Below are 12,871 nucleotides of genomic sequence, written 5' to 3' on the forward strand. Positions count from 1 at the left end.
TGTCTTTATTGTACAGGCTTATTTGATTTATCTGCATTGTCTGCAGCAGTGATTGCTACGCAGCCAAAGGAAAACACAAACGAGAAGCTGTTATTCATGTTGCATCTGACAGACAGGCACTTACACGTATCCCAAAAGCCATTACAGATTGTAATGCCTACTGCTCGTCACCAAGGCGGAAATTTCCAGTGCAAATAAAATTGTCCATGGACACATTGGTCCAAAACAGCGATAATTGGCATCGGTTCACTTAAATACTAAGATAATTCAAATGTTATTCAACTTAAAAGAAAAAATATTGAAAGTCCAAAGTCGTCACCATCTTCAAACGAGTATTCCTGGTATCTGAGTCAAAATGAACATATCTAACATATGTACACTGTCCTGCTTCAGCCATCTTCCAGGATGCAGGAATGCTGCCTCCTAAATGAGTCTTTCCATGGGCGGAGGCTGCACCATGTTCCACATCTCCACGCGGGATCCCTCCTTCTCCTGCCGGCTGGGGCTGTAGGTGCCTTGAGTCGCCCGTTTATTGGCAGCGATGACTGAAACCACCACTGCCAAGAAGAGCATCAATAACAAGGCCAGCGTTACTGAGCCAATGGAGGTGAATATGTTCGAGATCAAGTCAGTTGTCAGCTAGAAGGATTGAAATAATTGCAATATAATTCATGTTAAAAGAATAATGAAACACACTTGAGGTACCCTGAAAGGAAAACAAAAACTATCCTAGGACTATGCAAGAAAGAGTACCATTTTTGGAAGTAAATCAGCCCCTCCAGATTTTATACTTTGGACTCTGCTCTAGTGCTACGTAACACACAAGGCAGAACTAGATTAATTTCATGTAATGACTCACTTCATTTGACAACTTTCTGTCTGAAAATCATCTGTGAGCTGGTATGTCTGTAGACTGCTGTAGTAGTTTGGCAGTTATTTCCTTGAGTATTTTAATAATAATTAGTTGTCTGTGATTGCTTGGGAGCAGATTATTGCTAGTCGTTACTACTGCAAGTCAAACATGAGTTGTTTTGACTGGATATTAGTTAAAATTCTGTTTCTCCTGTTGGAGGATTAAAATTTCTAAGAATAGTTGTACTTACATATTCAAAATTTACTTTCTGTAAATATTTTTGTAAAACACAGTATTTCTACAGATATTCCTGACAGTAGACTTTTTTTACTAGCATATTGCATGAATGCAACTGAAATCCATTTAGTGAGGAATCAGTACATTATGAATGTGTTTAAGATTTTCATCCAGCCGCTCTTCTACCTATAGGCTTTGTACCTTAACCTACAGAAACACACCGAATGCACCATGAGTGTAAGGATGCTAGAATTTTGATCTTTTGTCAGGTAACAGTAGAAAATGTGATAATGCTGGAAACCAGAGTGTATGAACAAATCTTTCATTTAAAAAAAAAAAAAACAAAAAAAAACAAATGAAAAACTTAAAAGCACTAGACCAGAGAAATGTTACAGTTAGTAGATGATTGTTCTGTATGTATCTATACATATGCTTTTATAGGCAGAAAATGTTTCTGGTGATGGAAGCCAGATGGAAGTGATGCGGTTACTGTGGAAAGTGGTCACTACGGACAGGATGACCCTGGAAGGAATTGAACTTCTGGGCAGATTCTGTCATCATCTTTTGATTTACATTACAAGTGACAACTGAACGGCCACAGATGAATGTGTGCTTGAGGCTGAACTTCCAAATCCCCGAATATTTAGAAACGATAAAGAGCAAATCAAACCCCATTTTCCAGTCACACGCTGCATCTTACAGCACATCCGAGTGACCTGCTTGCTGGGCATTTCTGAGGAAGTGCAGGTATAGTCCCGCATGCAGCAATGAGGCATTACTAAAGGAAGACCTGATTTCTGTGGAATTGCCCTGTGTCTGTTGTTTGGACACATGCTGCTCAGATTCTTTTCTGGTAGAATGAAAACGCTGGAGGAAAAACGTTAAAACTATCCCTCCTCTTTCATTTTTTTTTTCTCCTCTCCACCTCCCCACTGATGTAAAAGGTCCTGCTCTAATATTAAAAGCAAGTTTGGCTCAGGGACTCTCTCTAGGGGATGCATGACTGGCTAGGGTATTATTTTCATCTGTCCTTCATAACTGAATATATGGTCCCTGTGATAGTTTAAAATATTTTTTTTCCTAATAGAAATAATCTATGCCAAGTGATGTGACTCCAGCTCTGAAACAAGGTGATATGAAACATGTTGGTCTACAAAACTGTAATGGATTGGGAAGGTCATTTCATCTGGAGATAGTCTTATAGCTCTATCTGAGGTATGAGGGCTTCTTTTTCCCCCATATTCTGTTAGACTTTAAGACCATTATTCCACTTCTCAGGCTGAAAATCTTTAATGAAAATTTGATTCTCAGAAGCGGTATATTATTTTCATCATGTACTTTGGGAAACTGAGGAACAAGATAGCCTACGTTAGCTGCCCTGAGAGCTGAGCTGAGCTTCTGTGAACAAAGTTCCCTTCCACTGGCAAAGGGATGATATTTCTGTGTCTGATTTATGAGCATTTGGAACTTTCCTTTCTCCCAGCCCATATTCTCATCATATCTGTTGTAAGTATATCTATCTCTATGAAGAGTTTTTCATTTGTAATATCTTTCAAATTAATTTAGTTTTATTTTCTAATTATTTTTATTTTTAAAGACAAGTTTTATGCAAAGGAGATAAGGACAAAAAACCTCTGAACTTTAAAATTCTTTTGGCTCAGCTAGTTTCATTTCAAATTTTTTTTTAAAGTTTTAAAATTGTTAAAAATCAATTACAATTTTTTGATTATGAAAAGTGGAAAATCATTGTAAGGCCTGGTTTGCTTTCTATTTGGCTAATGGATGAGAAGAGTAATTATTTAGTGTTGGTTCCTTGGTTTGTTTTGTAGATAAACACGTTTGGATAAGAAGGCCTCAGTTCATAAGTCAAAGTTCATCAGCATTTATCAATCTTTCATATTTGTTTCTTTTTCCATGAGTAAGCCTTCTTCCAAACAGTAAATTTATGGCAAGCAAATATGAGGGATTTGCCGTATACAAATATTTCCACGGGTTCCAAATGCGTCCCTGGGTTGTGAAAGGAATCGCATATTGCACTGTGAATAAATAATCAGCCTTCCTTTCAGCACTCCCACAGAAATATCCCTGATTCCGGGTGTTTAGCGAGACAGAGACATCAACATGAGCTTTAGAACATAGGAAATTGCCAGGCCCTGGAGAATTCCCTTCTCCGTCGCTCGGATGCTGCCTGCGAGCTCAGCAGCTGCTTGTGCGCACGGGAGCTTCAGCTGGCGAAGTCTCCGCATCCCCGGTCCTGACACCGCTCATGAGGTTATCGCTTCATCCACAGCAAGAAAATCTGATCCCTGCCATCCACGTTTACTGCCCCCAAATCAAAACCGTTTACTAAAGTAATGAGGGACGACTGGCTTGAGTGGTCATAATCCATGTCAGAATTACTTGGAAAGCTTTGAGGGCATAGGGGGATAATTTGAGCAGCTGAAGAAAAGCCATTAACTTGATTAAAAAGCCTATAGATATAGTGAGTATATTCCATTTACAACTGTCTCATCAGAAAATTATTCTGTTAAATGTTGAACTCGAATAAGAATCTCAGTTTGGTAAGAAATCCAGTCAGTGACACACAAGTCTGCTATAGTAAAATGCATTGATAACCACTGCTTGGGGGTCTACTGTTTATTTTCAACAACAATAAATGGCCATAAATCTACAGACTGATTTTGTTCCAATATAAGTACCTTAAATTAGCAGCACAGTAAGTCCTTTTTTCTGTGATTTTTTTTTCCACCTTCACAAGCAAGCAACTATTGATGGTCCTCATTTAATCTGTAAAAAGTAGCTGCTCTGCCTGTATTAAACACGAGTCACTCGGTTCCAAGAGTCATGGTGACTTAGTTCTTGGGCTGCTTATTTGAAATCCAGTTTGGGCTCCTTTGAACAGATTGTTGTTCAGCTGAGCCAAATACTGCACAGGCCTTTCGGAATGAGAAGCTAATTTTCTAATTCTGGGTATACTAGCTAATTGCATTAACTGCTCACTTCATCCTGGTTTTCTTCTTCATACTTTTTTCATATAGGCACTTATATGACGATTGTACTTTCACACGTTATTGATCAGGTAATTTTCTGTTATCTATACCAGTATGTCTATATTAATTATTTACTCTCCTCCACTTTTGATAGCTGTGGCAACAAGGAGACAGTGCTTGTGGGTCTTGTGGGTCTTGTGAGGGTTTTGCTGCATCAGAGCTGATTTTCCACTGTCTGTCACTACTGAGACTCTGCTCCCAACTCTTTTTCCTTCTGTCCACCATATGTGATTTCAGTGTATTTTGTGGATTTCAAAGATGCATTTTCCATGGCCCTCACATTGGATAGTCATTCTTGTTGTGTCTTTGTCTGAAGGAAGTCGTGTTCCTGGAAAGTGTGATATTTTCTATACCTTTAATGCTATACCTTATGAGCTTCATGATTATCTGATAAAATAAATATTTGCGTTCTCTGAAACTGGGAAACAGATGTCTATAAAGACATCTACAGGATTATGCTCTAGTTCAAGAAGTTCAGCTCATGCAAGGACAAAATTCCCTGGAGCCCAGCTGCGACAGCCGGTCATCATCACCTCATGGTGATCCACTACCAGCTTTGGGGGTAAGTGTTTTCCTTTGGACGTAATGCACCAGACACGTATTTCTGTTAATGAAATAGATCCCTAGATGTATTGGCAATAGAATAATTTCATCCATACAAGGTATGAGTGGAAGACTGAAGATGATGTTTAACAGGTACTCTTTTGAGAGCAGATGCTTTCTGATTCTGACCTGTGCAGTAGATGCATGGTATGATGCATACATTGGTAACACACCTTCAACAATATGTTAGGTAAGTAATCCTTTTTTGATTTTCTACTTTTGATGAATATTTTTTCCTGAATGTAGTTCGAATAGTTCGTCTTAGTTGAAATCTGACAGTTTGAATTGGATGGATTACTGGAAAACTTAGCTTTTGTAAATTTGTTTTTGAAACCAAAGCATAAACACAGAATTTTTGATGGCAGCTATAGTGATAAATTGATCATCTGGATTGACTAGTTATAGACTGGAAAAATGCAATCTGTCTTGTCGAGGAGGAATTGTTTTCATCTGTAGTGTCCTGTGAGTAAATGAAGAACTTGGAGAGGACTGAGACCTAGGATTAGCTGGGCTTGCAGGGAAAGCAGTGCTGCCTAGGCGATCCTTGCGGCCTTCCTTCTTATATTTGAAATCTCACTATCATGACACCATAGAAGTTGATAAGGAAGTTTGCTCTAGTTATAATGGAGCAAGAAACGGAAAATTTAGGCAGAGCACTCTAAAATGTGGGCACCTAATTTTAAAGCAGACTTCAGTTAAAACAATGTTGTTATCCAAATTGGCCTTATCTCACCATCAGATCACCTCCTTTCTTCTTCCAAATCAGACTGCAAGATCACTCCCGGATCGCTTGGAAGCAGTGCAATGCGTATGTCAAAACCATTTACTCTATCAGGTGCTTTTGCAGTAGCAAACAACTGCACTGCTGCTGGATGTAGCTTTTCAAACTCAAAAGCTCACTTTTAGGAATTCCTCGCTAAAGAACAGGCTACATAAAGTAATGATGATTTCTGTGACTCTACTTGTGATGTTGCTGCCTGGCTTGTGTCAGCTGTTTGATGGAAGTGCTCCGGCCGCAATAGCAGTGGTGCTCAGCAGGTCTGTCCTAGGCAGAAGAATTGGTGCTTAGTGTTTGGCTACTGAGCTGAACTTGAACTCACTCCTGGCCATGAGAAAGTCCTTAGCTACGTGTGTGATTGTAAACAGTCCCTTGTGCTCAATACTACATATTCTACTGGATCAGTATCTCATAGGAGAGAACTAAAAGCTTTTCCTCCCAGACAACCGCAGGATGGTTATCCGCAGAGAAGTGATTTGGCTGGCAGTTTGGGAGAGAAGCTGTCATTAAGCTGGGGCTCCTCGATAACGTTTCTGCAGCAACTGCCAGTGCTAATTTTGTAAGTGTGCTCCCGCTCGTTTTAAGATCATCGTGTTGGTGCAGCACAGATTAAGTGTGCAGCTCCAATGTGTTGTTACGAGATGCCTTTTGAAATTCTCTTGACAGCCTCTGGTGTAAAAACTTAACCATCTGCTGCAATCTGAAAGGATAAAGAGGGAAAATCTATAGCTGGTATAAACCCAGACAAATCATGCCGAGGAGGAATTTGTCCCAAAGCTGCTAAGTCGCAGACAAAACAAATAATATGACAGTGTTTTAGTAAAGGTGTCAGTCTCCAGGGTGCATCATCCCTTTTCAATTTGGGAAAAGCTTTGGGGTATCATATATAATTATTGTTTGTACATGGGTAATACTATATCAGGTGTTGCCTCTCCATAGGGTATACCTGCTTTACAGGTTTGAAACATGAGCAAATCCTGGGGATGGATTAAAGCCTTGCCAGACAAACATCTTGGGAGGAAGGGCTTGGTAATATTTAAAAACAAAAGATTACTCCTGTAAGCAGCAGCTTTCTATCACTGCCCTGTGTCTGCCTGTTTCGAGTTTTCATAAAGTTGCCGTAATAGTAATGACCCTTGGGAAGGGGCTTGGAAGCACTGGGGGCAGTGGCCTTTGAGGAGGAATGTCCCCATTGTCATGGGAGGAGAGCAGCAAGTGGAGGGGGCCAGTGGGTTAAACCCAAAAAAAGAGGAGAAGAGCAGGAAAAAGGTGCAGCAGTACTGAAGATCAGGGAAAAGAGGTGGAGAGAGCTTCAATGGACAGAGGGAAATAGCTAAAATGATGAGAAAGAAGAGTGAATTTATAAACTGCTTTCTTTGGCTTTGTAGGTGTTGAGCTGAGCAGTGCGTGGAGGGCGATGCTGTCACACTGAAGACAGGGCTGAGAATGGGCTGCCAGGGCTTGCTTTTGCATGCAAGCACCGGGCAGGGAATGGTAACACATGATATCAGCGTTGTGCTGGGGCAATATTATGCCATTTCCAGTGCAACCTTTTGACTTTATGAATTGTATATGCATTCTGTGATTCTACATTCTGATCTTTTCTGTGTTAGGGTAAAAACTTTGCTGAGATGTTTGCATCCTGGCAGTGCAAAGCTTGCTGAGGTGAATATCTGCATATTGTTTCCCCTCCCTGCTCTGTGCCCACAAGCCCTAATTCCCCCTAATTCCCCCTTCTCTACCACAGTTACTGCAACATGTGGTGAAATTCAGTCCTGCCTCTTCCTGCAGGAGTAAGAGGCTGCCGTGTCCAGCAGCACACAGTGGTGTCAGTGGTGCATGGTGTAGCTGGACCTGAGCTACGATGCCTGTTTTACTTCGTAACTGCAACACACTTTGCATCCCCTTCATCCTCTGCTCGTCAGCTTGGCTGACAATCCCAGAGATGTCCCATGAAATCGTCCTTCCTGCTTGGTGCAAAGCTTCTGCAAAACAGCCATGTGTTGCTACCTAGCATTAACATGATGCTGTCAAGTGGTGATGAAATAAGTAGCTATTGGGCTGCTTCACACTGTCAGGCAACAAGGTATCACGCCAACAGCTACCCTTTGCTGGGTGCAGCACTTAGATTGCAGCCATCTCTTGCTTCCAACTGTAAATATTAATGGTGCAAGATAGACCTTTATTGGCTGCATGGTACTCGCCTTAGCACAGTACATGACACTGTCACTTTATTCAGCTATTTATATTCCTTGATAACAACTTTGGTTATGTTTTTATCCTGCTAGTTTTTTTTTCTAGTAGAAAGTTGATGAGAAAACTATTATTACATTTAAGCTTCAGTAGAGATATTGGGAGAAATGCATGCTTGAAAAGTACAAGTGAAATTCTTGAACATGTATATATATACACACACACATATATACTCTACATCCATAAGTACTCTTTGAAGCCCCATTTTAATCTTGACCTGGAATTTTGATTTTCCAGTGAATTTACTGCACTGTGTTTGGCTGCTCATTTGTCTAGTGAACCTCCACTGTTGAAAGGAGTGTGTGGGTCTGTCTGCACCTGTGAACCTTACCTCTGTACTGATGGATTTTCAGATCAGGAACTTGCTCTTATATCTAGTCACTGTAGTAATATTAGCAGAATTCAACAGATTTATGTCTGAATGTGATCTAGATGAGGCCTAATGCAATAACTGCTTTTTGGTCTATCTATTAAAGGTGGAAGTAGTTTATTTGGTCTACTTATATGTTATAAGCAGCGTAGTACATGAAGAAAAGGACTCAAAATGCTTTACAGTAGTCTCAACTTCCTATTCCACGCTTTTACCTTGCTGCCACCTAAAGATAAATATCAGAAAACACACTGTAATTCAGATTAGGGAGATTTACCCTAATGTGCTGGGAAGAAATTGTAGCCTTGTCAATGTCTGTCTTTTAGGTGGATTTCCTACATTTTCAGAAGATTTTCTTGAAGATTGTACTTAAAAAGAGGGAAAGAATCTGCTAGTTCAGCTACCTGGGCTTGTCTCTGCTCCTCTAAGACAAGGTGTGTTGATATGAGGGTTTATCTGCTGCGACTGCAGCCAGGCAATGAATTAAGATCTGCAGGCTCCTCGGTGGAGGAGGATCACTGAAACTAAGCATTTCTTATGGGAATCAAGTCAAAATTCACCGTTATTTGCGGATGTAGCCTCTTTCTGTGCCTTTTCAGTTCTGCCTCTCTCAGATACTAACATTATTGCCTGCTCAAAAACAGTAGTCTAAGCATCCCTCCTGCTCAGCTCTGTTCTTAACAGCCTCAGACTTCAACAGTGCTAATGTGGGAGGCTGAGCGGTCGGTCACTCTCCCGGGGCAAACGCTGCGGGGCAGAACAGTGCCAGGCCGGCGCCTGCAGGCCCAGCTCCACTCCCATGGGGAATTCTGCTGAATAAAGATTGCTCAAGGGCCTTGCTTTGGTTTCAAATAGTCCAAGATACCAAAATGATTTGTCTCCATCATTCTCATCATCTGCAATTGCCTCAAACCAGTGAACAACCCATTTCTTTGGAGTCAGCATGTTCCTGCACTCAAACCCTCTGGCGGTAGGGGCAGAGCAGGTACCACTGTCCATCCTTGTTCACCTACAGTCATTCTGAAGTCTCCAGTGTTTTTGTTTTATGGACAAGAATTAGCCATGCACATCTATAAACAAAAAGCATCTGACAGATACAAAAAGCAAGTAAAAAAAGTGTGTGGTGTGAAGCTGAAGCTAAAGGCTGCTCCAGACTGCAGCATGACTTGCTCATTGGATTTGTCCTGAGTACTGGAATAACCAGGAGTCTGTATAAATACCAATAAACTTGCGAGTTTATGAATGTTGTGATATATGCCAAGAAACGACATGTTAAATAATCAAGCATCCAACTTCAGGAATGAATTTTTCTGTACTTTGTGCTAACAGTGAGCTCAATTTTCCATGTTAAATTGTGGCATGATTGAAATAATTTGTAATTCAATGTATACTCATATAAAATGGGTGTCAAGTTCATTCTCAATTGGAAATTAATGGCATAAAATTAGTTACACTTTTTACTGAAAAATCATAGTTTTAATGAGGTCGAGATGCAGAAACTAGATTAAGTCTAGCAACACCGAGCAGTTACGAAAAGACAGATGGTTTCCAGTTTCTGGTTCCCCTCTTAGGAGTGTTTTGAAACAAGATAAAGTTGTCATGACCCAGGAGGTTTGGATTCAGACCTTTCTCAAGGTGAAATACGTTGTTTCAGGTTTCTGAGTTGGACCAGTTCCTTTTGGGCCACGAACCGTGTGTGCAGACCTTGAGCCTTCTGCAGCTGGTGGAGGTAGGTGAGGACTGAATAGAAACGTCTGCTCCTTGCTAATCCCGATTGGAGAAGTTTACTGTGTCAGAGACTGCTGCTTAGCAGCAGGTTATGCCAGTAGTGGTTTGTTTAATTTTTGAAGTGTCATGGTTAAAATATCCTGTGATAATTTTTGGCAGATTATGGTCTCTCTTCTCCCTCTGTTCAGCTCCCAGTGGAAGACAACGTGATAACAGTTCTGTACCTTACAGATGTGCCATAAGTGTTCCCTTAAAATGATTAAGACGTTCTCACTGAGCTAAGATACAGCCCAGGAGTTCACTACTGCTCTAATGTGGGTGATTTTTACAAATCCATTATATTTAATTTTCCTCTTTGTGTCATTTCCTTTCCCTCAGCTTCGCTGTCTACTTCTCTGCTGCCTCCAGCACCTCCTCACATACCACCTTGTTGTGCAACACCAACAATATTAAGGTTTTTTGGGGAATCATCTCTGCTGTGGATTATTCAGATGTCCTCACGAACTACTGAGCTTCTCTGGCAGTGTCACGTACTGAAGGTATGGGCAGAGGAATTGTATGAAGATTACAATTTCCAAATGTGTAAAATGTGACAAAAGAGGCCAACATTTACTAGTGGTTTTAGGCCTCTCATGGAAAGTATGTTTCATTTTCCCAAAGAACCAAGCATTTTCTTTTATCCTGAATGAGTTTTATGTTTGATTAAAGGAAACAATACAATAAGGAAGAACGGAGGGAAATCTCCATGAGGTGCAGCGCAGCATGCCCGGCCTGGCCCTACTGTGGAGCGCGCTGCACCCGCTCACAGAATCGTCAGCTTTGAGAGAGAAGAGTTACACCACAGCCTAGCGATGTTCCTCCCCTGTGGAGGAAGAACATGCCTATGTTCTCATCTCGCTGAGGAGTTTGTTTCAGCCCTCAGATCTGGGCCAAATCAAACAGAATTGGCCGTGGAGAAGATTGGTGTTGCTAGGCCTCATGATGCTGGTGTCTGTCCCTACTGCTTCCTCTGGCCTAACAGTGAGATTTTTATTTTCTCTCCAGTTTTAGTGGCTGTGACTCAGCAAGCGTCAGGCAGGTTTATTATGCTCAGACCATACATCCTTTTCGTGGACATCCGGGGAAAAGCAAGCAAGGAGAACCAGTGTTGTCGGAGGACTCTGAGCAGGGCAGCTGCACACCTGACTTTGCTCACAAACCAGTACTCCTTGAGGTGGAGAGCCCTGTCCTTGGGGGCTACGAGCTGTGCAGCAGGGACGTGTTGCACACGCGGCACCACGGAGCATGGCTCTCCCTCAGGCTCCGAGCTCGTTTCTCCCCGTTACCCGCTGAAGAGCTGCCATGTTCGTATCCAACGGTCCTGGTCCCATAACCACGGGCATAGAGAGAATCTTTCCATGTGCTTAAGCAACAGATAAATTAGACTGTAAACTGTTGGTGTGCTTGAGAATCGCCACAGTTCCTATCCCAGCACTTCGCTGTGTCTAGCAAGAGCTGAGTGTGTCTCCAGCATCACAAAATCTGCTCGAGCTAAATAATTACAAAGGTTTCTAAAGGGCACAGCTGCCGATTCTCATGTCCTTTCCATTACATACAGCAGTGTTGCGCTTCTGTTTGCAGGCTCCTTCCTCTTGGAAAGAGAATAATCTGCTCTCCCCAATATTGTTTGAATAAATTTGAGGGCTTGTTTTTGATGTATTTGAGAGTACAAACAATCTCAGATATAGATGTAACAAGCTCTGCCTCCCATTTAATTGCCTCTGTGTATCAAACCAGATAAATATTCCTGATTATTTGAAACTATTTATCAGATCCTCAAGAAAAGGAAATTCTTTTTATTGCTCTTTTTTAATGGAAAAATATTCTAGAAGCTCAGTAAAGTGTGCAATTTTTTTCAGACATATTTAGGATTTAAATTTCTTATCAAGAACTGAAAAAGAGCGCTGCCAAGGACGTACTTCACAGGCACTGTTCATGAAGAAACACATAGGCTGATGAACATGCCAGCCTTGTTTTATCTGGAAACATTATAGTTTCATGGACCTTGCAGACAGTAATCTTAAGTATGTGATTATATTCTGAGGTATTAATGTACTAGATGTATACAAGATGTGTTTGTTATTCTGAGGTAATATATTGATGGTATTAATGAACTACAGAGCTAACTCAGTTTGAGTAAAATAGTGGTTGGATTTTAGGTTCATGGTTCCCATTTAGGCTCCTGGATAAAAGAGGGTTAAGTTTTCCAAAGAGCCTAAGCTGCAGCCTTCAGCCTGCAGGAAATTTCCTTCTACCATACCTGGCATTCTGCATATGAAGCAGAACTAAGGTACAGGAAACTGCTGGTCTTTCTAAAAGTAATGGCAGTGAATGAGCTTACTCTGAAGCCAATTTGATCCTAATCTTGCACGAAACTCCATATAAAGCCTCGCTCACATCTGTATTCTGGTGATTGAGACAAGCACTGGATCCCAAGAGATTGCTGCCATCCTGGTCCTACTATGAGTAAGTTACCTTTATTTTTCCAAAAGCATTCAGGTGAAAATCTGGGCTATATTTTTCAGCTTCCAAGTGAGGATGCATTTTTCTTTTCTTTAGAAGTTTTTGGTCAGTTAAGTGAGTTGTGATTTATGGGTTTAGAGTAAGTTTATAGTCTAATTTCATGTCTTTTTTTTTTTCTTTGCCAAGTTGTGCAGAAAATAAAAAGGATCGTGTTGTGTACCAGTGAAAGCACACAGGTGATTAGTGCCTGTTGTTGGGGGAGCACTATGTTTTGGTATTTCCAGGACCAACATTCATATTTGTGAAAAAGTTCTGAAAATTCACCACTGAACATCACTTCTTGGGAAATACAAATAAAAGACTTTTTAATATTTGCAGCAAAATAGTCTTCTCTGATGTTGCATTTTAAAAAGCAATGTAAATGCGAATATAAAGTTTAGACACTAAATCATTGCAATAACCAGAAGTGTCCAAACTACCAAATATTGGTTCAGGTC

The 12,871-nt window shown here is 40.9% G+C and overlaps 1 protein-coding gene across 1 annotated transcript in view; it reads right to left on the bottom strand.

Annotated features, from left to right (window-relative positions):
* Positions 1–207: 207 nt before the first annotated feature.
* CRB1 (crumbs cell polarity complex component 1) overlaps positions 208–12,871 on the bottom strand; it is an 86,744-nt gene continuing 74,080 nt past the window's right edge. The window contains exon 12 of the mRNA XM_088524377.1: positions 208–639. Coding sequence (XP_088380503.1) covers positions 424–639 — 216 coding nt within the window. The 3' untranslated portion in view covers positions 208–423. The remainder of the gene's footprint in view (positions 640–12,871) is intronic.

This window comes from Tinamus guttatus, unplaced genomic scaffold (assembly GCF_059628265.1).
Source record: "Tinamus guttatus ecotype Peru unplaced genomic scaffold, ASM5962826v1 Tinamus_guttatus_pri_ptg000211l, whole genome shotgun sequence".
Lineage (NCBI taxonomy): Eukaryota > Metazoa > Chordata > Aves > Tinamiformes > Tinamidae > Tinamus > Tinamus guttatus.